This window comes from Mus caroli, unplaced genomic scaffold (genome assembly GCF_978045245.1).
Source record: "Mus caroli unplaced genomic scaffold, Mus_caroli_1 scaffold_1, whole genome shotgun sequence".
In the NCBI taxonomy this organism is placed as follows: domain Eukaryota; kingdom Metazoa; phylum Chordata; class Mammalia; order Rodentia; family Muridae; genus Mus; species Mus caroli.
In genome coordinates, this window is record NW_028227256.1 from 128,860,085 (window position 1) to 128,886,854 (window position 26,770).

The 26,770-nt window shown below is 50.2% G+C and overlaps 1 protein-coding gene across 1 annotated transcript; it reads left to right on the forward strand.

Annotated features, from left to right (window-relative positions):
* Positions 1–8,879: 8,879 nt before the first annotated feature.
* Positions 8,880–25,931, forward strand: Nuak2 (NUAK family kinase 2). Its single transcript, XM_021159022.2, has 7 exons — positions 8,880–9,243; positions 17,769–17,889; positions 20,497–20,648; positions 20,931–20,996; positions 22,632–22,751; positions 23,211–23,343; positions 23,968–25,931. Exons 1-7 carry the CDS (start codon positions 9,001–9,003, stop codon positions 25,026–25,028), a joined length of 1,896 nt encoding a protein of 631 aa, XP_021014681.1. The 5' UTR covers positions 8,880–9,000; the 3' UTR covers positions 25,029–25,931.
* Positions 25,932–26,770: the final 839 nt, after the last annotated feature.

Below are 26,770 nucleotides of genomic sequence, written 5' to 3' on the forward strand. Positions count from 1 at the left end.
CCAGTCTGTCTCACAAGGTGGTACAGTACCTGCTTCAGTTCCCTGGTCAGCTCTGAGGCAAGTCTCTTGAGCATAGAAGGGGGTTGATGCCCAGCTGGGCAACATAATGAGACTCAGACTTTCAGAGTCAGAAACTGGACACGATGCTTACTTTTAGTTCCAACACTCAGAGGCAGGGGGATCTCTGTAAGTTTGAGGCCAGCCTACATAGTAAGTTCCAGGACAGTCAGAGCTACATGGAGAGACCCCGTCTCACCCCATCCCCTGAAAATCAGGACTACTGAAAGGATTTAGATATTGGGGAGAGCATGTGGAAGAATGCAGAGGCATTTCTGGGGACATGAGACTGTAATGCAGGCCAGCAGATCCACAACAAAACCTCTACATGCCTTGTGGAAGAGTCTAGACTTCATGCATGCAGGAAATTAAGAGCAAATGAAGGTCACCATCACACCAAGTTCAACGAGCAGGGCAGGGAAAACAAGAATTCCCTGACTCCTGAACTCCTGCATCAAGCCCACGGTTAGAGCCGGGCCTCCCAAGAAGAGCGCAAGAGCACACATTTCCTGCACTGACTGGAAGAGGCCAAGGCAAGGCAAGGCAAGATCTGAGCTGACCCTGAGGGGAGCTGAGGCTTAGAGTGGAAAGCTTGGAACATGTTCTGGTGGTGGGTCTCCAGCCTTGTTCCTTCCCCATCACAGTGCCAGTGGATGGAGGCACGGTCCCCAGGGAAGGGGGGAGAGCCAGCCGGTGGCCAGAGCCAGATTCCCTGAGTGCCCTACACTGATGCCGAGAAAAGTTGTGCTCTCCTTGTCCTATGATCCTCTTTGTTTCAATGACTTGTTTCTCAAACGCTAAAGCTACTTGGGCTGCATGGGCAGCTGTGTACCTGCCTTTCAGAAGCCCCAGGGCCCTCGTGTGCTCTATGGAACAAAATGCTTATAGTCCAGCTCTCACAGACTCTTGAGGGTGAACACTGCAGACAGGCAGTCTGTGTGCCTTGACTGCCTTAAGCCAGCTCCTGGCATTGCCTCCAGAACCCCCCCGCCCCACATCTACACTGCCTGTACCCTACTCTCCTTTCTCGCTAACACTTGCACCCCGCTCCCCTTACACACGTACTCACCATCCACCCTCTCATTCAGACATGCCTCCCTGTGCACACTCTTCATGCAAATGGCTACCCACACTCATGCACATCTTTACAAACACATCATACACGCCCCCTTATGGACATCTGTCATGCCCATAGCTTTGATTTCACACTCATGTAACTCATGTATACTTGGTCTCAATTGTCCGCTGTGGCCAGACTTAGAATTACCTCCCATCCCCACCCCATCCCCCCGGTTTTTTGTTTGTTTGTTTGTTTGTTTTTGTTTGAGACATGGTCTTACTGTGTAGCCCCCACTCCCACTAGCCTGGAACTTGCTATGTAGACCAGGCTAGCTTTGAACCCATAACTTGCTTCTGCTTTCTAAGCATTGGGATTAAAGGCATAGGCCAGCCACCACACCTAGCTCAGAATCCTTTCAATTCAACCATTTGGCCATGTCTCTATGCCCAGAATCTTTATCATTTGAAGGATGGACAGCTACAGCGTTCTGTGCTTCTTGCCAAGTCAGGGTCATCTGTTGCCCTGCCCTGCCCCCTCTGTATCATCACCTCTCTCCCTAACGATTCCATACCACAGTTTGCCACTGGGACTAGAGGAACTTTTAGAACCACACTTGGGCTGAGATCCTTCTGTGTTACCAGTGAGAAGTCAGGCCTAAAGGTATTCTGTACTCTGACTCCTGAGAAAGCTGCAGAACTCCACCACGGAGGGACTACCCGACCTTCCTCATTTGCCCTCTCTGCCTAGTACCTGGCTGATGCCCAGCACAGTGCCAGCACAGGCTGCAGCAGAGTACTGATAAGTGAACAACAGATTGTCCTTTCAGATGGCTTTCCCTGGGGAGGATCCAAGAAGGACTCAGTGCCTAAGCCCCATCCTAACTCCAATTTGACAAGACCTCTTCTCTTGCATAGACAGCTTGTGTGTGTGTGTGTGTGTGTGTGTGTGTGTGTGTATGCGTGTGTGCGTGCACTACCTCCATCCTTCCAAGAGGAAATAACTCACAGATGACTCAGAGGGTCTTCGGGAGGATGGATAGAGACAGAGAAATGTCTGGACATTTGGTGCATGCAGGGTCTGAAGGCTTTGGGGAGTTAAAATTTGCCTTCTTGTTTGCCTGTGCCATAAGGAACAGCCAGGTTGGACTCTAGGCTGGCCGCCAGTGGCCTTAGAGTTTGTGGGGGCTCCCTGGGCTCGTGAAGCTTTTCTTCTGGTTAGCCTTGGAATAGGTGGCCACCATTTTGGGGTGGTCCACCCTGCTCGCTCACCTGGACAAGATAAAGACTTGGAATCATTGTGCCTACCGTTCAACAGGAAATAAGCATTTGGTCCTTTTCTCTGTCTCAAAAGCAAACATACGTAAGAAAACAATGGCATATAACTCTCGTTCCCAGAATCCCCTGCTCCACACCCCCGACTTGAAGAAGAGGGATGACTGGGGCCTTCCTTTCTACGTTGTTCCTGTTGGACCTGGGACAGGAGCTTCTAGAGCCTTAGTGAAGCAGGCTCCACTCTAGGCAGCCCCTCTCCCTCACACAGTGACTGGCTTCCTTTGCACCCCCATCACCACACGAAATATTTAGTACCCTCTCTGCCCAGGCTTTTGCTGCATTCCCCCCACCCTTCTGGAGATCTTGGCTATAAATCTGACTGAAGGCTCAGGAACTCAACCTTCCCTTCAGCCTCCCAGCCCTCATAAAAGCCCCAGCCTCAGCTCCCCATAAAGGCTATCCTTCCAGCCTGCCCCTTCCTACTCAGTACTCCAGACTCCCTCTCTCCTCAGCCCCTCCCCATCTGCCTGTCCCATCCACCCTGAACACCCCTCTGTGCATGACAAATGTAAGCCACTCCTTTTCTAGTCCTCTAGCCACAGTTTTCTGAGGTCTCTTCAGGTTGTGATGGTGTCACTAACCCATGTGACTCAGGACATCCAAGAGAGCCTGTCAGGTGGGAACTATAGGTAGCACAGTGCAATTAAAGTCAGAAATTCAGAAACCCAGAGACAGCACTGACTGTGAGAGGAAGCCGTACCCTGCCTGCTCTTTCTTCCTTCCTTCCTTCCTTTCTTTCTTTCTTTCTTTCTTTCTTTCTTTCTTTCTTTCTTTCTTTCTTTCTTTCTTTCTTTCTTTCTTTCTTTCTTTCTTAAAAAGATTTATTTATTTATTATATGTAAGTACACTGCAGCTGTCTTCAGACACCAGAAGAGGGCATCAGATCCTACTACAGATGGTTGTGAGCCACTATGTGGTTGCATGGGACTTGAACTCAGGACCTTTAGAAGAGCAGTCGGGTGCTCTTACCCGCTGAGCCATCTCACCAGTCCCCCTGCCTGCTTTCTTGCTTCAGTTCTTCCCTACAGAAGACAGACACAGAACCAGGTCAGAAACTAAGCAGAACTTCAAATCCCCTTGCTTATAGACATGCTCCCACAGCGTAGGCTCTTGAAGGACTTCTAGGTCAGCAGTTTATGATCTCTGGTGATGGTGGCTCCTTAATCCAGCTTGCAATAGCCACCCCCGAATACCAGACTGTACCGGTGTTATTCAGGGCCACGACGGAGGAATGCTGGCTCCCACCTTCCTTTACCCAGGGCCAGGAGCTGCTGACCCGGCTAAAGAATGTGCTTTGTTGGCGTTAACATTCCAGGATCAGCTTGGAAGCCCAAGGACTTGTGTTGGCAGCAGGAGCCAACTGGGCACAAGGCAGAGAGTGGGGGCTAGACATCACCCCTCAAATCCGGGCACATATCCCTTCTATGTATTTCCTAGTCACTCCTGGGTCTCCCCAGGAGTGAATGGAGGCAGAACTGACAGAAGAACATATTCTCTCATTTATATGAAGTGAAGCTACCGGGCCCTGAGCCACAGTGTCCCTTGCGATAAGCCCCACCTTCTGGGGAGCCTAGAACTCTTTATAAAGCCACTTCCAAGTTCAGGGTTTCACTAGGGCAATTAGGCTTAAGGAGGCTCAGTCACATCACCCAACCCTGTCTCTGACTCCCACTCAGCCTGTTGTGCTTCCTGCCTCATTTGCATCAACTACCCATGCACCCAACACCTAACCCAAGGCTCAGTGACGAGGCATTAAGGTTCTGTGCACTGGAGTGTTGACAGCTAGAGAGACAGGAGTTATTTTTACTGACACAGTCTCAGGCGTCAACAGTCCCGGGTGACTTGCTGCAGTGGAACCACACAGGGAGCCCATGGAAAGCACTCGGAATCTGGGGGGCCCACGAGAGAAATCCTGTAATGTTTAACACCTGCCTAAAGCGCAGACACCCTGGTTTTGTAATACCACAGAAGGAGAGTTACAGAACCTCAGAGGTCAGAAAGAGGATGTAGGTCAAAGGGCAGGAAAGGAGGAAGATCTCTGTGTTCTACCACTAACAGGAAGGTGAGGAGCCCTTTGCAAAGCACTGACTGGAACCACTAGAATTTAGGATAAAGTAGAAAATAAAAATAAAAATAGATACCCATCATTGAGCTTAAAATTTAGTATGTGGGATAGTTAAGAGCATCTTCATTTCCTCTCTCCACAGCCTTCTCCTGTGTCCCCCAGCTTCTCCTGTGTTCCCCAGATCCTCCTGTGCCCCCCAGCTCCTCCTGTGTCCCCCAGCTTCTTCTGTGCTCTCCAGCTCCTCCTGTGTCCCCACCTTCTCCTGTGTCCCCCAGCTCCCCCTGTGTTTCCCAGTTCCTCCTGTGTCCCCCAGCTTCTTCTGTGCCCCCAGCTTCTCCTGTGCCCCCTAGCATAGCTCTGAAGCCCCAGGCAGTTTCAATAGTCACTCACAAACTCTGAGCTTATCTTCACTCTGGCCTGGGTCAGATCAAACAGCTCAAGTGTCTGTTAAGTCCTTGTTGTACAGCCTCCCTGAAACATACTTGGATCTCTGCCAGGACTGGCCAGAAGGCAGAAGGCTAGCCAAAACCCAAGATAGGAGGACACCATCCATCTGGTAACTTCATATCTCATTTGGTCCCAAAGCAAACTCATGAAGGAGACATGTGACATGCTTCATACATGAGTACAGAGCATCAAGAGCTTGAGCAAACCAGAATCCTTACCTAGCCATAAGCCCACCATTTCTGGTGCAGTCTATGTGATCCTGTAGAGACAGGCACTTCATCTCTCTTTGGCTTAGCTTACTCATTGGCACAGTGGGCATAACCATAGTGAGGAGTCCCTAGTGAGGAGTGAGTTCGTCCGGACAGACCAGCTAAGGCCAGCATAGGCTGTCACATTCCTTGTAGGACTTGCTAGAATTTTAGCTTGTACCTTTGTAGCTCCATCTTGCTTGTATTTCCAGAATGCATTTGGGCCCCACGGGTGATGTATGATCTGACCCATGACACGGAGATGATCATGATTATTTACCTCCAGCTATGCGACTTTCTAGCTGGTGACACTATACTTTGGATGCTTAGAACTCAGGTCAGCTCAACAGAGGGCAGATAGACATTGTAGTCACAGTTTCAGCCATGACACAAGCCCTGCTATACTCAATTAGGCCAGAAGAGAGCAGCTTTGAGCCCTCAATTTCCTAGACTACGGGGTTTTAAGCCAGCTCCTTGGAGTCATACCTCCTTGGTTAGGAGAACCAGTTCTAACAGGCTGGTTCCTGTTCACACAATTCCACCAGCCCCTAAGAGGGCAAAGGTCCACATATCCAGGCCTTACTGTCCACCACAGAGTGGGGCTAAGAGCTGACCGAGGGCCATAACTCATCTGAGTTCTGGGAAAAGGCAATTTAATGATCCAGGTCTCTGGCTGGAGGTGGGTGGTGAGCTGGGTCCTGCATCTGCTCTTCTCCCAGAGGGAAAAATGAGATCTGCCCCAATAGTCCCGGGGAGTAGATACTCTTGGGTCCTAGAGACCCCTTATGGTTCTCAGATGCACAGAAAACAAATGTATCAGCTCTCTCTGTTCCTTCTCCCTGCCTCTCCATGTCATGCCTGAGACTAATCTATGTCTCACCCACCCTTTCAAGACCCAAGTAGTTTCCTCTGAGCACCCCCTGACCCCTGAACCAGATAAGATCCAACTTTTCTGCCATATACCTGTACTTCACATCACTTTGAGGGGGTCTCCCACTTTCTGTCCTAGATTATAGAGGAAGCTTATTTTGTTTTTATCTTCTTTATTTATCTTATTTGTCTTGTCAGGCAGACAAATTCTCGAGAGTGGGGAACTAATTAGTAGTCATCCCCCTTAGATGTGCCTGATACCTGCCTTACCCACTCCCATCCCATTTCCCGCACTGCACGTAATGCTTGTCACAGCACATTCAGACTATGGGGTGCAGGAGTGCAGGAATGGATACTTATTCCCGGTGACTGCACAGAAGGCTCATTTTCCACAAGAGTCTTTAAATCCTTGGTTCCCAACCTGTGGGTCATGACCTCTTTAGAATTGCAGGGTCTTTTCTCAGAAGTCACATACCAGAGAGCCCCCGCATCAGATATTTACATTACAATTCATAACAGTAGCAAAATTGCAGTTGTGAAGTAGCAACAAAGATAATTTTATGGTTGGGAGGTCACAATACAAGGAATTGCATTAAAGGGTCACAGGATTAGGAAGGTTGAGAATCATTGGGCTAAGTAGTTGGTGATTGGGTGCAAGGGTTAGAAGAAGTGCATCCTCCTAAGACTAGAGCGTGAGGCAGACAAACTGAATGAGGGTGACTCAGCTCAGCTTAAATGGCCTAACAAATCCTCCAAAGAGCTAAGCCCAATCTTTAAGTCACTGAGCCACATCCCAGGTCCTCCCTACACAGAATGAAAGTTAGTTCTGGCACTTGGTTGTTCTAATCAGTAGTTCTGTAAACAATTGTTCATTTATTTTATATGTACAGCATTATGCCAGTATGCATGTCTGTGCAGAACATACATGCTTGATATCATTGGAGATTAGAAGAGGGGGCCAGAACCCCTGGTACTGGAGTTATGGCTCTTTGTGGGTCATCTTGTGGGTGCCGGGGATCAAATCCTGGTCCTCTGGAAGATCACTCAGTGCTCTTACCTGCTGAGCCATCTCTCAGTCCTCTCCATGGTTCTGATGGCTCACTCCTCTGCCTGCAGGTCTGTTTGTTTGCCTCCTGTGTCCATCCATCCATCTGGTCTGTATGAATCCACTGTGCACCTTTATCTGTTCAGCAGTGTCCTGGGTATTGGGGGTGTTTAGGAATAGTGATAAATGTCTAGATTGAGTCTTAAAGGGAAACTTGGGCTCCTCTGAAAAAGTCCTCATCTTATGAGGAAATGTTGATACAGCTAGCTAACAGACATGGGTCTTCTAGTAAGCTTTAAAAGCCCTATCTTTAGAAGGCAACCCCAAACTGTCCTCCTCTCATCTGGGCTAGGGGCTCCCTCCTCTTCTCATGTTAGTCAGGACTGGAACCCAGGTCTCCCATCCCTAAGCCTGCTCCTCTGACACGTGCTTTTCATTGTCCTACTCTGCCTGGACAGACCCCAGGAACTGACAGACAGGGCGCACAGAGAGCAAACTGGTTGAGCCTTTTCTATTTTCACAGACTACTCAGACTGGAGAGGCAGGCTGGCAGAAGACAGGGCGCCAAACTAGCTATACAGTTTCCATGGACCGTCCAGACTTAGAGAACGCTGATTCCCGGTGGATGGTCTCTGGCTACAGAGAGCTCCAAGACAAGGAGACACCAGTTATTCCCCCTGAAAAGATTCAAAGGGCAAACAGAAGTAGGAAAATAGGCAGAGAGTAGTTTTTTTTTTTTTTTAATTTGATAATTGAGGACGTAGTCCTCTTTGATCCTCTGCCAAGTCCTAAAGATGCAGCTAGAGATGAGGTTCTGCAGACTAGGGAGGGATGCTTGCCCGGAATAGCTAGAATTGGGGAAGTCCTCTTGTCCTGTACTCTTTCCCTATAGGCCAGTATCTGAATTCCAGGCTTTCTTGCCAGCTGTGTGGCAGAAGTAAACTCACTTTCTACATCGGAAAGGGGGGTCTGGACATAGCCTTCCAGGCCCCTCAAATGCAGCCAAATCTTATGACCAACTTCCTGCTCTTTTGAGAAAAAAAAAAAATCAAATCACTGAGAGGAAACCCTGGGACAGATTTAGGAGCTCGTGGATGTAAGTCCTTGGAATGTGACATGCTTTTTTCACAATTTATGAAGATCCACAAGGCTACCACATCTTGAGGGAATCCACTCAACCCTACAAAGTAAGGATTTCCCAGGCCTGTTGGATTCCAGAATCCAATTAAGGTTGGTGGAACCCAAGCAGAGTGAACATGGAGTCAGGACAGCTCTCTACTGGTGCTTAGCTGGCGTCAGTCTCCAACCCATTCCATTTCCCTATTCACTTTCTCCTTTATGGACCTCAAGAAGTTATCAAAAGGCTTTTCAGGTTTTGAGCTTGGAAGAAACAATTTACTGCATGTGGAGAAATACTTCGGGACTTTCTAGTGCCCTTAGATTGTCCCTTGCCAACCGAGAACACAGCACAATAGCACAAGGTTGGCGTCATTCAGAGACTAAAGCAATTCAGAGAGCCTTCAATCCTAAGGACTGGCACTTCGGGTATTAATTCGGTTTTGCCTCCTTTCTCGCATTCCTGGGCCTCGGGTCCAAGTGGGCGGGGCCCCATTCACACCTTTCCGCGCCTAGCCAAGGGGAGGAACGGGGCAGGAGCGGGTGAACCAATGCGAGAGGTTTTGGTCACGAGCCGCCGGCAAGTCGGCCAATGGGACGCAGGGGCGTGGTCAGGACGTTCCCCCTCGAAACGTTTTATAGCAATTCGGAACGCGGGGCTTTCTAGCGTGCTCGGGTGCGGCTGTGACCTCTGAGCCTGCGGCTCTCCGCGCGCTGCTGCTGCTGCTGCCCGACCCTCTCCACCTCGCGGTCCCCGCACCATGGAGTCGGTGGCCTTACCCCAGCGCCCGAGCCAGGTTCCCTCGGCCTCCGCCCTGGCCTCGGAGAGCGCCCGGCCGCTGGCGGACGGGCTCATCAAGTCGCCTAAACCTCTGATGAAGAAGCAAGCAGTGAAGCGGCACCATCACAAACACAACCTGCGGCACCGCTACGAGTTCCTGGAGACCCTGGGCAAGGGCACCTACGGGAAGGTGAAGAAGGCACGAGAGAGCTCGGGGCGTCTGGTGAGTGTCCCTCGCGGCTCCCGGCTCTCGGGAGCTCACAGCGCGTCCCTTGCGGTGTCCTGGGCTGAGTTGCCAGGCGCGCGCATTTTAGATGTGTCTGTCCGTGGTTTTCAGGACAGTTCTCATGGACCTGAGAACCTTAGCTTCACTAGATGCCTGTAGTTTGAGAAGACGGGGCTTAACTTGAATTTTGACGGGAACAAATGTCAACAGAGTAGAATGGAAGGAGGAAGTTGAAAGTACCAGATCTCAGTAGATGGATGAGGGGTGGAGATCTTTAACTCTGACTTGACACTTTGAGGCCTTTCCAGCCGAAATGAAACTAAATTTGGTTGTGATAGGCTTTTATTCTGGGAAATGTAAAAGCAGGCCCGAATGTCAGGTCCACTCCCAGCACTCCAGCCACATCTTTGGATATGAGGCCTTTGGGGAACTTGCCCTTTTGATTCACGCATGTGTAATCGTAATAATAATCTGTAACTCTGAGCAAGTTCCTCCATCTCTGTTTTCTGTTTCCCCTTCTGCAAAAATAGAGAGAACACAGCCGGTCTCACAAGCTGCTTGGAAAAAATAAGATATAAATGTGAATGCATGTGAGCCCTGATCACAGATCCTGTGTTGAGAATAAATACTCCTATCTGGAAACGTCCCCTTGGAAGGACAGCAGATTTACCAAAAGTTACACAACAATGTTTCTTCCACTCCAGTTCAGTGGGCCTGAGTATTAGCTGGCTACTTGTTTAAAATGCGCAGTCTCTCATTTCCCACCAAGGGAACTATTTTATAAAAGGTCTATAATTCACATTTCAGCAAGGCTCAGAGCAGGTGGTTTAGGGAGAACATTTGGCAGGTCCAGTGGATGCTGTTTGTGAGGGGGTGTGTGTGTATGTGCGGCCATCATTTGCCCTATTGACTATGGGAATGGTCCCCTCCCCTAATTGTTTGCTTTTGCAGCCAGTAGCTGGTTTGAAATTCAAGAAGTCATTTCATTGGTGAAGGAGAGTGGATGTTGGAGAAAGGAGTGGATTATAACCCCATCAATAGGAGCAAGTATGTTTTTCCTGCTAAGGCCTGGCACAGTCCCCAGTTGCCCGCTGCCAGGTTACAGTTATTGGGCAATCGTGTACTTCCGGGCTTTCTTTTCTTTCTCTTTCTATAAAGTGCCAGGGCCCCAGAGGCTTCAGTCTTGAGACTTCAGGGCCCAGGCTTTGTCTGGGGGCTTAGCTAGGAAATAGTGGCTAATAGTGGCTTGTGTGCTATGTCGCTTGTTGTAGGAAGAGTGGATTGAGGGAGCTAGAGTGTCTGAGAAACTGAGATCAAAGTTCAGAGTTCACATCAGCTCTTGATTGAGGTCACTGCCTTACACGCGTGCACGCACGCACACACACACATACACACACACACACACACACACACACACAAACACACACACAGAGACAGAGAGAGATCACATTTGATTTTGAAGTGAAGTAAATCAATGACTCTTACATCAAAACAGAGAAAATCAGAAGGAACTCCCAGGTTCCCATGTCTTGCTACATGCAAGGAGCCAAGATCAGCAAATGTGGAGAGAGTGCTCTGAAACTCCCCAGCCAGACCACCCAGGATTGCTGTTAAGAGTTTGCTTAGGGTCCCCCCCCCTCTTTCTTGGAAAGCATCTCTCCGCTGTGCTAATGATTTCTCAATCCTGGAGCAGTGCCCTCATCTCCACCCACCCACCCCTACATCTTAACTGCTTTCCCTAAAGAGACCTATACTTCTGATACTTCAGTGGGGGAGAGGGACATGGCGCTGCTTAGGCCTTGCCCTGAGGAGCTGGGGCTGTTGGTGGTTCCCAGGAAAACCTCCTGCTGCCAGGAATTTCTCACCACATTTACAACTTGCTTCCCATTCTCCTTATAGAGATAGTTAAGCAGGGTCCCATGGGATTATCTGCAGGGAAGGACAGGTAAGGGGAGACTAATGGCTGCTCCAGGAGGGCATCAGAGGAAAAACAAATATTTGCTCTGGATCTCAGACACATTCCTGGTATCCAAATGACATTTCCTCCTGTGAATCTCCCAGCTCCCCTGACCAACCCCTAAAGAGAAAAACACATGCCCGGGTCTCACCGAAGCCATGGGTCTGATCTGCATGGATGTCTCAGTCACCACTAAGGGGGCCAGAAGGGCACCCACGTGGGTAGGTTCTGTGGGGTCACATTGCTTCTGCTCCTTTTACATTTCCAATTGCTCGGTGGGCGATGGAGACACGCTGCTTCCTCCATTGGCAGATGAGGGAACTGAGGCCCAGAGAGGGGAACTGACTTGTCTTTGACTGGGCAATGGCAGACCGGCAGCAGAACCTCCAGACTTGGCCACCATACGCTTTGGATGACCAAGTGCTGAGTCTCGGTCTGGAGGTTAGTTTTGAGATGAGCCCGGGCTTGCCTCTGAGTGCTTTGTCATCCCATCGGCTAGCTCCAGCCGCCCTCCCAGCACCGCAGGCAATGTTTAGAGTGGGAGACGGCACTGGGAACCCCCATTCTTTGCTGAAGGATTCTGGGTGCAGGAACGATACTATATTCCTGCAAAGCGTCCAATTGTGCTTCCTATTGCTTGCCGGGTGCGTTAACCTCTCTATGTTCCCCTCTGTGTAAAATGCAGATTATAATGTCGTGGGTTTCCCTAGGATTAAATAAAATAATATCTGTAAAATCCTAGCAGTGTCTCCGACACATGTGGCTTATTGTCCCAGTAAGAGTGACTTTGACCTAGGGAACCCTCTTGCCCTGGTCCTCTCCTGCCTCAATAAGAAGCATGGACTGGGCTCAGTCTTCTTGAGTTGAATCACTATGGTCTCTGCTTTGTTCAAAGCCCTCATCTCTCATTCGCCTAACTTCAGAGAAAGACTCCCGTTGGCCAGCCGCCAAAGGCTTGTTGGGCAAGATGCTGCCCTCCCAGCTCCTCCTGCACCTGCCTGCTCAGCAGCAGGGAGGGAGGCTGCAGGCGACTCTTGTCCTTGGGCTCCAGCCAAACCACACAAAAGGGCTGGGCAGAGAAGCTCCTTGCTCAGGAACCTGGCAGAGTGGGCTAGAAGGAGGCAGGGAGGAGGTGGCATTCGATGGGACTGGGGGAGATGGCTCAGGTTACCTACACAGCTTCTTCATGAATCCCGTCTGGCTCTTGGTAGGGTGGTACATCCCTGCTGCTCAGCCAGGACTGCCTAACCTAACCTCTCCTGTACTATCTAAGTGGGTCATCATCCAGCACCTTGCCTGCTTCCCATGAAAGGGCACAAAGGAATCAAGGATCTTGGCTGTGACCAGAGATGCCCAACTTGGACCATCTCTCCCAGCACCCAGAACTAGCATCTCTGCCCTCCCCACCCCCTTCCCTTCTTTTTCTTTCTAAAGCTTTCTGATCACCCGAATACAGATCATTTCTAATCCGAGCTCTGGGAGAGAGGAGTTATTTACCCATGGAGCCTCAGTACCAACTCCTCAGGGTGTTGGCAAAGAGTGGGCATGTTTTAAGTGGAAGGAGTGGCACACACAATGTGGCCTATGGCAAGATACGGGCAGGCCCTTCTCCAGGGATGGGGGGCAGGGCAGAATTGGACACCTTCAAGGAACTTTTGTCTTCTGAGATACTAGCTTCTCCTTCATTGTAGTCCTGTCCTGTGCATGGAGGAACTTTGGTGAAGTGAGTTTATCTTTCTTTCTTTCCCTTTTTTAAAAAAGATTTATTTATTATTATATGTAAGTACACTGTAGTTGTCTTCAGACACACCAGAAGAAGGCATCAGATCTCATTATGGATGGTTGTGAGCCACCATGTGGTTGCTGGGATTTGAACTCAGGACCTCTGGAAGAGCAGTCAGTGCTCTTAACCTCTGAGCCATCTCTCCAGCCCCGAGTTTATCTTTCTGAATTGTTTGCTGCTGGTTGAGGAGTTAGCTTTGTTGCCTTTATGAACTCGCAGAGCTTCAAGGACAAGAATGGTTTCAGCAGGTCTGCTCTGGCAGCTAACATGGCCCAACACGATGGCCTAGCAACGGTCCTTAGATGACTCCTTCCTGACATTGCGGTGACCCATTTCTGAAGAAGCTGTACACAGATCGTTGACGTACGGAAGGAAACTTGGAGATCTACCCTGACCTGCCTGGCGTGCTCTGATTCACTTCCCTAGCCCACTGTCTTAGCTGAAAACCTCACCCATCCTTCCATATCTGAAACAGTTTTCTCCTGGGCTGCTTCCCTATGCTCTTCCAAGTAAAGAAAGCCATTCCTAATGCTCCCCAAGCCTTTCCATGAGCCAGGACTTTAAAAGCTGGACAGCCCAGGAGTGCAGCCATAGCTGAGCCGTTAGGGGCACTTGCTGCCCTTACAGAGGACCTGAGTTTGGTTCCCAGCGCCCATGTTGCTGGCCGCTCAGAACCATCTGTAACTCCAATTTCAGGGGATCCAAAGCTCTCTTCTAATCCCCATGGGCATCGTATGCCTGTGGCATACATGTATGGCACACAGGCAAAACACTCATGCATAAAGTAAAGATAAATAAATAAGTCTTATCAAGCAAACAAACAAACAAACTGGACAGCTCAGTTAGCCAGAGGCTCCTAGTTTTCTGTGCCTTGTGTTGCATGGCTTGAGACAAGTGAGAATCAGGTGCCTGGGTTCACATAGACGGCCATGGATTCACCTACACAGAGTCATCCTTGGTCTGCCTCAGAGTGTGGTGGCCATATAATAAATGGATTACATGTGGGTAATATGCAGGGTGAAGAGGGTGGCGGTGCTAAGGGTGTCAGGGAGCTGAAAAATGAGGCTTCAGTGGTTAACAGCACTTGCCGCTCTTCAGACCCCCCAGGTCCCATCACCATCACCACCATCTGTAACTCGGCTTCCAGGGGATCTGACACCCTCTTCAGACCTCCTGGGCACCAGGCACACACATGGTGTACATATGTATACATGGGAAAAAAACCCATACACATAAAATTAATACATTTACAAAAATTAAAAAAAAACAAACCCAACTTGTGTCAGGACAAAGACCTTGGCCTGTGGCCATCCTTTGGGTTGGGTACCTGTCTGCAGTTGGTACCTTCTTCTTAGGCTTCAGTCAGCTTATTTTCATCCTTAGGCACAGTTGCCAGTAATCCTGCAGGTGAGAACAAAGGTCTCTAGAAATTAGTTCTTGTAACTGAGGGAGACTCCACCCAGATCTGGGGAGGAGGGGATCGTGGAAACCTTATCTGATCACTGGTTCCTTCAGGCAAAGATCATCCAGGGACTTAACAAATAGATATTTGTAATGAGTGTTCACTAGTGTCCAGCTGTTAAGGGCCTTCTGCAAGCCGGGCTCTTTCTAGTCTTGGGAGGTAGTAGATTGAACTTACTTTGACATACTAGGGCTGGCAGAGTTTGGGAATAGTGGCCTAGCCCCACCATACCAGTGATAAATCAATCCTTGTCTTCAGTCACCCTTTGGGGGACTGATGGAGGACCAATAACATGCCTGATTTCCTTCCTGGGAAGTGCCAGACAGGATCTCCTAGGACCTATTGTGGATAACTGGGGGTTCGGCGACTGCTGCTCACCCCTTGGATGTCTTATAGAAGAATGATATGGGGTGAAATTAGAATTTTAGGTCTTCTAAGGTTAGAAGTGGCTCTTGATACCTGCATGCCCACAAGCCATACCAAATAATTCCTAGCACCCTCAAAAATCTGTTTTGGAAACTCATTTCTTTTGGCCCCTATACCCTTAGAGCTCTGTCCCTAAGCCTATGACATCACCTCAGTAGTCTATACACTTGTGTGTACACGACTGTGCATCTGACATCTGCCTGGTCTTTGCCTGGATGCATTTTAGGCACTCAGGTATTTTTAGTTGTCTAGATAGTGGTGTGTGTTTACCTATGACTGTTTTTACTACCTACTAATAGGTCTTTTACAGACCTTTGTCTCTAAAGAGTTCAACAGCCCTTTACTCATTGTCTGGTTTCGTGAACAAAGACTTACAGAGAAGAGAGCAGGCCATGCAATCTCCCCTTCAGGCTGAGAAAAGCAGTGTGGAGAAGTGGCGTGTGGGAGTATGGCTCTGTGCTGAATGGAGAAGAGAGAGCAATCTCCTAGTTGAAGGAATATTCAAGGCCTTTGCCCTGCTCCTGTTCTAAGCCCAGGACTTTTCTGCCTAGCTCTTTAGGGAGTGGGGTTAGAGCGGAATGTTGAAGCAGACCGATCCTCCCATCTGCATTGTCCCCCATCTGCATCATCCCCCTGCATTGGGCCTCTCAGGGATGAGGCTCCATGGTGACCATCTGCTGTTGTCCTCCCTGCCCTGTTCTGGGGAGGGCTGAGAATGGGGCCTGTCCCCTTTCAGCAATGCAGCTTTAGGGCCTGATGGGGCGGAGGGCGCGCCATCCTTGGCCCGTTGCCGGGGTGACCGGGCTATGGGCATTGTGAGCAACTCCTCTGACAGGATTAGGGCTATTCCGCATTCTTGTCAGGTGGGGAGCACAAACCGAAAAGAGCCTGCTGTCCAGAGAGCTGAAGCTATTGTCTACCTCCCGAGCCTGTGAAAGGGTGGATTAGAGGCCCTGCCCCTTGAGGGGGGCGGGGGGGGGTGTTCCTTTCTGTCTCCTTTTGAATCCAGAGGGGAGGCCAGCCCTCCTGGGAAATTGAATGAGGAGCTGTTTACCTCAGGCTGGGCCTTCATATTTCTCATTACTTGTGTGAAGAGGAAGTCCTGTGTTTACCATTCTGTTGGTGTCCTTGGCCAGAACTTGCCAGGAACTGACTGACATGGGACACCCAATCTTCACCCAGCCTGAGGGCCACTGGCTTCTGTACAGCTCACTTCACAGACCAGAGCAGGAAAGCCCCCCCCCCCCCCCATGACTACTTAGTTCAATCTGTTTATTTCACGGAAAGGCAGCTGAGGCCCTGAGAAGGGTAGGACTTACCCACAACCACTGGGATAGAACTGGAGAACCAGGCGTTCTGGGTCCTGGCTCTATGGTTTCTGTTCTCTCCATTCTAGAGAAAGCCATGGACCAGAAAGATGGACACTCTTAAGTGTAGCTCCTCTGTTTCCTCTGTACCCACCCTTCCTGAGCCCGCCACACACCAACTGGGGGTTCTTAATTCTTTTCCACCTTTAAGACCCTTTAAGGCTGTAAGCCCCAGAGGACTGTCTACTTGTTTGCTTGTTGTTGGACATTCCTTACCTGGACTTTGAAGATTGGTCACTGGAGGGTGGTTTTTGTTTTTGTTTTTGTTTTGTTTGCTTTGATGATCTTTTTTCTTATGGCAAATAACTTGCCAGCATTTTAAACAGATCCACATTGTTGTAAATCATCCTAATACAAAATAAAATGTTTTTATTTGTTGTGTATGTCTGTCTTCTCGGGATGTATGTTTGTACATCTGCTCAGGATGTCTGGTCCCTTGGAACTGGAGTTACAGACAGTTGTAAGCTACCAGCTGGGTGCTGGGACCCAAACTCGGGTACTTTGGAAGAACAGCCAATGCTCTTAACTGCTGAGACATCTCTTTTTCAGCCCTCTAAAACCGTTTTATCATCCCAAGTAGAAGTGCTGTACCCATTAAATAACAACACCCCCATGCCATCTTTTGCCCTATACCCCTGGTAACTTTTGATCTATTTTCTATAGAGTTGTTTATTTTAGTTCCTCATAAAAAGGGGTGACATAACATCTGTCACTCTGTGACTAGCTTATTTCACTGAGTATGTTTTCATGGTTTAGCCATGTTATAGTAGGTATCAGAATTCCATTCCTTTTCTGACAGATTGATACCAAGTTTGTCTATCCATCACCTGTTGGTAGGCATTTGGGTTGCTTTAGTGTTTGGCAAGTGAGTGGTTGTTTATTGCAAATTGTCGTTTGGGACAGAAGAAGAACTAAACTCAATCAGCTTGCCAGCTGTGCTAGTCATTGACGATGACTTTAAGGAAAGCATTTAGTCTGCTGTGTTTCCAGTTTCTTTACCAGTGGCTGAGGGTGAGGATACTTTCTTCATCTCTTTCCAGAGTTCTTGTGAGGACCAGTATATTTACTCATATAGTAAATTGCTATTCCCTGACTAATGTGTGCCAGGTCCTCTACCTGGCATCGAGTGCTGAGCAGATCATCCTGAGCAAGTCATCCCAGGTCCTTGTCCTTGGGGTGCGCATTGTCCTTGGGATGCCCTGTGCATATTTGATTTGTAAATCCTGAAGCATCTAGCCTCACACAGGTGCAGGCTGTTACGTTTCTTGTTCACCTGTAGACTTTAAAAATGAGGTCATTAGTCAGTGCTGCTTTGACTGCACTGGACTCAGAGGTGACAGCCTTTGCTTGACAAGGTGATCTTCAAATTGCCGCCACCTGCCCTGGTGAAGGTGGGTGGCTTCTCTTGGTGCCTGCTGTATTGCAGCTGCAGGCAGAGTTCCAGGACCAGGGCTCATGGAGCATCCTCAGAGATGCCTCTTCCTTGCTAGACCTTTCTCCTTAATCTCCTGCATCCTCTGTTCCCAGGTGGCCATCAAGTCAATCAGGAAAGACAAAATCAAAGATGAGCAGGATCTGCTGCACATACGGAGGGAGATTGAGATCATGTCTTCGCTCAACCACCCCCACATCATTGCCATCCATGAAGGTACAGTAGTGGAACACTTGGAGCTGGGAGACAGGCAGGTCTCTGGAGTGAGGGGGTGCACACAGTCAGATCTGCCAACACAAAGAAGCAACATGTGCCCAATGGTGATGCCTGTAACCCCAGCTCTAGGCTGCCTAAGATAAGAGGAATATAAATTTGAGATCATTCAAAGGTGCATAACAGGACCCCACCTTTTAATAAATACATAACTTAAACAAAGCAAGTTCTCTTAAAAAAACAAAACAAAACAAAACAAAAAAACCCCGAAGCATGATAAAGGCTTTGGAGTTGCAAAAGCTGGATTTAAAACCCTGCCACGTGACACAGGACTTCTCCCATAATCCATCTATATCACAGGGCAGTTGCAAAAATCCAACTGCATACTGTCATGGAGTACTTTGTAAGTAGAAAAGCCAGTAGTTTAGTTTGTGTCTTTGTAGCATGGCTGGGGTCCTATCTAGAATCCCATACTTGCTAGGTAAGTGCTGTAAATTGAGCTGCACCCTCATCTCAGACTGCAAGCCTTTTGTTGTTGTTGTTGAGTTTTTCCCTAATAGCACTGCCTCCCAACCCCACGAGATCCTTAGACACCCAGGAGAGGCTGAAAGGCTGGAGTCCGCACCTGTCTCAGGTGTGTGGGTGCTGCTCAATGCTCCTCTGTTAGCCAGGCCTCCTAAAGTCGCCTTGTGCCCCTGGATCACTCCTGCAGGGGTTTATTCTTGCCTCTCTCACCTCTCTTCTGACATCAGTTCTGGCTTGATCACTCTGGCTGCCCTCTTCCCTGCAGCCCAGACAACAAAGTGAGCAGGAGGGGGTGACCCGGGAGAGAATGCCCTCCCACGTACACCTGTCTGCTTCAAGTCTTTATGTAACTTCAGTAACCCGGATCACAGGGACAGCAGGAGGAGGGAGGGGAGGGGGAGCCTGTAGACTTGTCTGGAGTGGTTTTCTTTTGTCTGAAGATTCCTGGTAGGTCGAATAGAAATGTCTCTACTCTCAGGTTCATAGGAAGATAAAGGGCAAAGCTACTGTTATGATCCTCTGGCTTGAGTCTGTCCCATGAGGAGCCCAGACAAGTGGCAGCGAAGGCTAATGGTATTTATCTTTTCTTCCCTCCGGGAACAGTGGGCAGATCACGCTTAGTGACTGGTAATGTGTGCACGCGCCCCCACATGCATGTGCATGAACTGGGGTATATGTGAATTCTCCCCATACCCAGGTCCCACTTGGGTCAGAGAACTGAACTGATGCTCAGGGTTTTGTTTTGTTGTGTTTTCATTCTTGTGTTGTGTTGTGTTTTGTTGGGGGTGTGTGTGTGAGCACACACATACACACTCAAGCATGTTGATGGTACAGGCACAGGGCATCACTGTTACTGGTGTCTAAAGGGTTCCTCCAGATTCATTTTCATCTTGCTATAGAACTCTGGATGTTTTGTATAGACTCGGGAGTGCTGGGACTGACTTCTCATGTTCCTCACAATGCACTGTGCCGCCTCTTTATCTTTGGTTCCTAGCTTAGAGGTTGCGTATAAACTGAGAATCACAAGTGAAGAGTGTCAGTCAGGTACCCCTAAGAGTCTGGGTCCCCGAGTGAGTTCACCTGGAAAACAGCACCACAACTCTTTCTCCGGCCTTGAAGCTGAGAACTCGCCCCTTAGCTCCTTCTCAGAGGCTCTGGGGCTGGCCCAGCAAGCCAAACTCATAGGACCCGTTTCACACGAAGATGCGCTGTCATAGCCTAGCGTGTTCTGACAGACACACCAGCTGAAGGGCCAGTTTCAGGAGCCAGCTATTTTCTACGTTTTTAGAGGACTGGAGCCAGGGCTCGGTGTGAGGTGGTAAGACGGCCCCTCCTACACATGGAGATGGGCTAACCGGGGTGGGCTGACTGCCAAGAAGCCAGCCAGCTAGCCAGCCAATTAATTACCACATGTTTATTGATTGCCTCTGTGATCGAGGCCATATGCACTCCGGCCCCAGCCTGTGTCCTCTGAATGGTGGCAGGACCGAGGACCGTCTAGGCTCTCACAGTCATGGGGCAGGTGTCAGGTTTTAGAATTATACACGAGAACAGTAGACATTAATAGGTCCTGTTTTTGAGCACTTTCTCGTGTATCAAATACTGTACCAGACCAAGCATTGTCTGTCACCGGTTTCTTGCCTGTTTCTCGCCTGAGACCTGGGAAGTTACTGGTGTCTGATCTCAGGGGAGGAAGCTAAGGCACAATGGTTTGATTGCGTATCCAAGTTCATACAGCAACTCTGCATGCTCCCTGGTAGATGTAGTAGCAGTTTGACCAAGGTCATAAGATGAAGTGTAGGGCCTTTTACCCCTACAGTGATATCTCTGTCTTCCTGGGAGATTGCTGAGTCCTCAAAAGCCTAAACGTAACCACTGACCTCATGTCTTGATTTGCTGCTCCAAGAAGGCACTGAGTCGTCTTCATAGGCTCTTCTGCCCTTATTCGCTGCCCTGTGGACCCTGTCCCCTGTAGCAGACATTCTGCAGGGAGGTCCTATCTGGGGTGAGGCTATGAAAGAGACTATGTCCTGAGGTGGGGGTGTGTTCTCCAGAAGGCCTGACATTCTCGCTCGCCCTCTCCAGTGTTTGAGAATAGCAGCAAGATTGTGATTGTCATGGAGTATGCCAGCCGAGGTGATCTGTACGATTACATCAGTGAGCGGCCACGGCTGAGTGAGCGGGACGCCAGGCATTTCTTCCGACAGATCGTATCCGCCCTGCACTACTGCCACCAGGTGAGCGCCCACCCTCCAGACCTGGTCGTGTTCTTTGTGGGAGGGTGTCTCTGGGGCGCTGAGGCTGGAACTCTGAGAATAGCTTCGGGACTCTCAGACCAAGGAATGCTGATATCTCTGGCTTTGTTCTCTTGACCATAGAAAGGCCTTAAACTTTGCCGGTGAATTTGTATCCCAGAGTGCCTGTGCTCAGCTCTGATAGTTACGTCTTCTAGACGAGGTCCCTTGTCTCCATTCCCTTCCCTGGTGACCTTCCCTGACTCGGTTCCCTTCCTCTTTTAGAACGGGATCGTTCACCGGGATCTCAAGCTGGAAAACATCCTTCTAGATGCCAATGGAAATATCAAGGTGAGCCCCTGATTCTGGCTTCTCAAAGCTCTAAGTGTTTAGTGGGTCCCTGAACCTCAGCCATCTTCTATCCCAACACGGTCTTTATAGATGAGGCACTGAGCCCTCAAGAGGAAGATCACCCCACTAGTGACTGGCAGAGGTTGGGCTAGAACAGAAATGAAGACTGTCTCTCAGGCCAGTTACATCACAAGTGTAGCAACGGTTTAATCTAGTGTCAATTTTTATTCAAAACTTTGGGGCCAACAGGTACTGAGCCTCATTCTCCTTGCCCTGAGTGCTTGCACATGAACCTGCGTACACAGTCTAATCTGTTACAGTCAAGAAGCCCTACAGGGCCTTTCCTTATTGCTATCACTTTCTGTTTCCCGGAAAACACCGGCTTCTCATTCACATGCTGAAGTAGCTAGACTTATGCCAATCACAAGTTCATGCCAAGGAAATAAACAAGAATCTCAGGCTGGAAGGGCAAGAGGACAAGAGCTGGCTGAGGTAACAGGCTAGCCTGGCAAACAACTGGGAGGGTGGCAGTCTGGCACTTCTCAGATCTACCCGACAGAGGGCAAGGGTCACTCTATGGCTGCTGACCTGCGTGTCCTGAGGTAGCCTGGTACTGAGTCGGTAGCCCTTATCCAGGCCAATCCTGAAGCAGGTAGGGTCTCTTTGATGCTGACAGGGAAGAGAGGCCAGAGCCAGTAAACTCACACAAGCCAGAGAAGGGCATAGACTCTGTTGGTACCAATCATCAACGTCATTACCAGTTCACATGGCAACTTCTTGATAAGACGCCCAATAAAGCTATAAACAAAGGAGCCAGGGTTTCATAAACAGCCCTCTCCACCCTGCACACATGACCCTTTGATGGGGTAAAGGATCAGGTAGCCCCAGGGTCTTGACCTCCACCTCTAGCTGATGGGAAAGAGGAGGATGATCTTAGAACCTCTCTGGCCCTTAAAGTGCAGCAGCTCGTGGTGGGGGTGGGGTCCTTTGAGATGATTCTATCTCTGGGCTATGAACATCTCTGACTTTTGTCCTCTCCTCTCCTCTCCTCTCCTCTCCTCTCCTCTCCTCTCCTCTCCTCTCCTCTCCTCTCCTCTCCTCTCCTCTCCTCTCCTCTCCTCTCCTCTCCTCTCCTCTCCTCTCCTCTCCTCTCCTCTCCTCTCCTCTCCTCTCCTCTCCTCTCCTCTCCTCTCCTCTCCTCTCCTCTCCTCTCCTCTCCTCTCCTCTCCTCTCCTCTCCTCTCCTCTCCTCTCCTCTCCCCCTTACCCATGCAGGTCCACCCTGGCTTCCTGCCTAAGAGTGGGCAGAGATGAACCTTTGGCTCAGAAGGGCAGCTCAGGCTTCACATAGTTACTGGGCCAGGGGCCTTGCTTGCCTACTGAGGGCTTTAAGGCACTGTCTTTCAGGACCTGAGCTATGAGATGTAGGTTGGGTGTCTCTTTCCTTCCACCAGGGCCTGGCTCTTCCCAGGATCCTGTGTATTCAGGAAACAGGAAGTGATAATAACAAGGTGGGGGAGCTGAAGGGCTTCTTGACTGCAGCTGATTAAACTGTATTCCCTGGAGAAAGGATGAGCAAGGGCTGTGGAACAACCCGACCTTTGTCATGACCCGTGTTCGTCCTGACCCTATATAGATTGCTGACTTTGGCCTCTCCAACCTGTACCACAAAGGCAAGTTCCTCCAGACGTTCTGTGGGAGCCCTCTCTACGCCTCGCCTGAGATCGTCAACGGGAAGCCCTATGTGGGCCCAGAGGTGAGCATCCTTCTCCTGCCGGCATCCCCAGAATCCAGGTCATGCAGGATAGATGAGGTAGTTTGCTTGTTGCTTCTTTTTTGGAGCACAAAACTCAGGCCCCTACAAAGCAGTGACTTGCCAAGCCTTGATGGGCATCATGTCTCCTTCTTGCCCCCTGGTTCTCATCACCTTCTGGTGCTCAGTCCAGCCACCCCCACCTTGACCCAGAAGGACAGCAATGGCTTGGCCACTGTTCCTGTGCTTCCGGGGGAAGTGACCAGCAGCATCTTATCCTGTGAGCTCCTGACCCCTCTGCCGCACCCCCTACTTCACCTCTAGTTACAAGAGCGGGTAGGAGGAAACCTTCAGATGAGACCTTCCCGTCTTCCATCACGTTGGAGAGACGCAGACGGCAGCTCTCCAGTCTGCAGCACGTGCTGTGTCTTTGCTGAGCACCCCTCCCCCTCTCCCTCTCAGGTGGACAGCTGGTCTCTGGGCGTTCTCCTGTACATCCTGGTGCATGGCACCATGCCCTTTGACGGGCAGGATCATAAAACACTGGTGAAGCAAATCAGTAACGGGGCTTACCGTGAGCCGCCCAAGCCGTCCGGTGAGTGGGGACTGTGGCCTGGCTGGGGGAGTTGGGTGTGCTGTCACTGCCAGTGATTCCCAACACAGTGACTAGACAACGGAAATAAAGAAGGTAGCAGTCCTTAATAACTCGGGGAGATTAGGATGCGCCCCACTTTTCTCCAGTCTGAGACCTCTGAGGACGGGGGCAGCTTTCTTCATTGTGAGCATGCTTTAGAAGTGCTCCCTAAGGTCCAGCTTAATCCTCTTTGCTATAGTTGTAATTGTTTCTTATTGACTTTCTCCTCATCCTGAGAAAGCTGACCCTTCATATAAGATCTAGACAGTGGGAAGAAGTATAGGAGAGCTTTGCTTTGCCATTGGAGCATACTTCCAGAGAATGGACTTTCAGCAGAGAAGGAAAACACAGTTGTAGAAACAAGGGCTGGGAGAGAAAGCTTATGGGACAGAGAGGCAGTTGCCTGTGTCTGTCCAGGAAAGTTGGCCTGGGGAGAGGGCCTGAGCCTGTGTGGAGCCTGAGGAAGGAGTACACTAGTCTCACCCAGAAGCATGAGCAGTGTTCCATTCAGGTGAGGCAGGCCCACGCGAGAGGACCTTGGATGCTGGTTCTTGCAGCTCTCAAGCCCCTGCCTTTGTTTTACAGATGCCTGTGGCCTGATCCGGTGGCTGTTAATGGTGAACCCCACCCGTCGGGCCACACTAGAGGATGTAGCCAGTCATTGGTGGGTCAACTGGGGTTACACCACCGGAGTCGGGGAACAGGAAGCCCTGCGTGAGGGTGGGCACCCTAGTGCTGACTCTGGCCGGGCCTCCATGACGGACTGGTTACGTCGCTCCTCGCGCCCCCTCCTGGAGAACGGAGCCAAGGTGTGCAGCTTCTTCAAGCAGCACGTGCCGGGAGGTGGAAGCACGGTACCTGGGCTGGAGCGGCAACATTCTCTTAAGAAGTCCCGAAAGGAGAATGACATGGCTCAGACTCTGCAAGGTGACCCGGCTGAGGATACTTCCTCTCGCCCTGGCAAGAGCAGCCTCAAGCTTCCGAAAGGCATTCTCAAGAAAAAGTCCTCTACCTCGTCAGGGGAGGTACAGGAGGACCCTCAGGAACTCAGACCGGTGCCTGATACTCCGGGGCAGCCTGTCCCTGCTGTATCCCTGCTCCCAAGGAAGGGCATCCTTAAGAAGTCTCGGCAGCGTGAATCTGGTTACTACTCCTCTCCAGAGCCCAGCGAGTCTGGGGAACTCTTAGACGCCAGTGATGTGTTTGTGAGTGGGGATGCCGTGGAGCAGAAGTCTCCACAGGCTTCAGGGCTCCTCCTCCACCGCAAGGGCATTCTCAAACTCAATGGCAAGTTCTCCCGCACAGCCTTAGAAGGCACTACCCCTAGTACCTTTGGCTCCCTGGACCAACTGGCCTCCCCCCATCCTGCAGCCCGGCCCAGCCGCCCCTCAGGGGCTGTGAGTGAGGACAGCATCCTGTCCTCCGAGTCCTTTGACCAATTGGACTTGCCTGAGCGGCTTCCCGAAACCCCACTGAGGGGCTGTGTGTCTGTGGACAACCTGAGGAGGCTTGAGCAGCCTCCCTCAGAAGGTCTGAAGCGATGGTGGCAGGAATCCTTGGGGGATAGCTGCTTTTCTCTGACAGACTGCCAAGAGGTGACTGCAGCCTACAGACAAGCCCTAGGAATCTGCTCGAAGCTCAGCTGAGGAAGGGAGGTGGTGCCCCAGTATGGGGTAGGCTCTGAAAGGGTTTGCAGAGGAACCCTGGGTCGGATTCCTCTCCGGTGAATAGAGTACATCAAGGGCTCTACGTCCGCAGCCTGACTGAACCTGAAAGATGAGAGAAACCGCACTGATGTGGAAAGGAACGGGAGCCCTGGCTGCCTGAGTATTAGAGTGGGGTGGCCTAAAGGTGCCTACCTCCTTTGTGCCATGCGCGTCACCCATGACATTTCCTACCCTGTTCTCTGCCAGTGTCAGGCTGCACCTTCACATAGTTCCTGTTCCCATCAACCACCAGGGTTAGAACCCTGACTTCCTGGGAGGTAATGTGGAGTGACCGCCATTATTTAGAGAGGAAACAGCCTCTGGTTTCCATCTCTGCTGCTGTGCATCTCAAGGACCTGGGAAGACTCGGACCGCTGTTTGACTTCATCTCAAGGGGACCAGATGCCTCTGGACCCCATCTTAGACCTCAGAGACTTGAACCTTGAAACTGTTCCTCATACCCAGACTGTGGACGGATGCTCTGTTTCTCAGGCCAACAGGACCTAGAATGTGCTGACTTATTTATTTATTTTTTTTGTGATTCTCACTTCTGTTTTTTTGTTTGTTTGTTTTTGTTTTTAAGTGAATTTTGCTGCTTTCAGTAATGTGAATGCTGTGTTCTGGGGAACTCCACTGTGCCACTGAAGTTTATGTACAGAGAAGTATTTGGCAATGATGTCCCTCTATTCAAGGGGGTGGGGTGGGGGCGTTGTTCAAATGTATGTCATGAGCACTGTCCCTTCACACCCAAGACTGTCCACCCTCCCTCATCTGTGGCCAAAAAAAAAAAAACAACAAAAAAACAAAAACCCTCATTAAAACCAGCAGTGGTAACTGGAAAAACAGTCTCTTGTTGTCTTTGGGGACTTGGGTTCACCCAAGAATGTAAAAGAATAAAATCAATCAATCAATCAAACAAACAAACAAACAAACACCCTTCCAAAATACTCAGTCCACCTGCCGTTAAGCCTGACCTGTTGAGCATTCTGGAAGAAAAGCCTTGGCCCAGGGTCCTCAGTTCTTTTTTCTTTCTCTAGTCCTCAAGGAAGAAATGGATCAGGTGGACGTCTCTGATTGATTCCCTTTCCCAGCAGCACCTCCCTCTCCCCTCCACCCGCTCCCCTCCCCCACTAGCCGGTGCCCTGCCCCCGGTGCCTGAAGACACTTCCCACAGCGTTTATTCCCTCTGAAGAAATCCCTTTCCTTCCGTACTGGACAGCTTCTCCCTGGGCCCTAGCTCCAGACTCTGGGAGGAAGTCAAGAATGCTTGGAATGCCCACCCTCCCTGGCCTGCCTCTCAGCCCCCTGCAGAGCTGTCCCTGCAGCCTGTTCCATTGAGAAACTGCTGGACTCCGGGACTGGATAGAGGGAGGGACAGAGGACAAAGTGCAGGCAAGCAGCTGGTCACCTTTGGTTCCAAGCAGGCCCTCTCCCCACCCCCACTCCTGACGTACTCTGGTATTCACCCGCTAATTGCCCAATTCTGACTGGCTTCTGTTTCCCAGCTATACACCCCACCTGTCCTCCCAGTGTGGAACATTGCCGGATGAATACTTAGGCCTCCCTCATTATACCTTAGACTTAGAAAGATCACAGCCTAGAGACGGTGAGGAAGGCTGGTCCGTTAGGACAGCACAGTTCACAAAAAAGTTGCTTGAGTGACAGCAAATGTGCCTGAGGTC

Coding starts and splice junctions, on each gene's coding strand:
- Nuak2 (XM_021159022.2), top strand. CDS start 9,001: ATGGAGTCGGTGGCCTTACCCCAGCGCCCGAGCCAGGTTCCCTCGGCC. Junction 20,997..22,631: donor ATGCCAATGGAAATATCAAG/GTGAGCCCCTGA, acceptor GACCCTATATAG/ATTGCTGACTTTGGCCTCTC. Junction 23,344..23,967: donor TGAGCCGCCCAAGCCGTCCG/GTGAGTGGGGAC, acceptor TTTGTTTTACAG/ATGCCTGTGGCCTGATCCGG.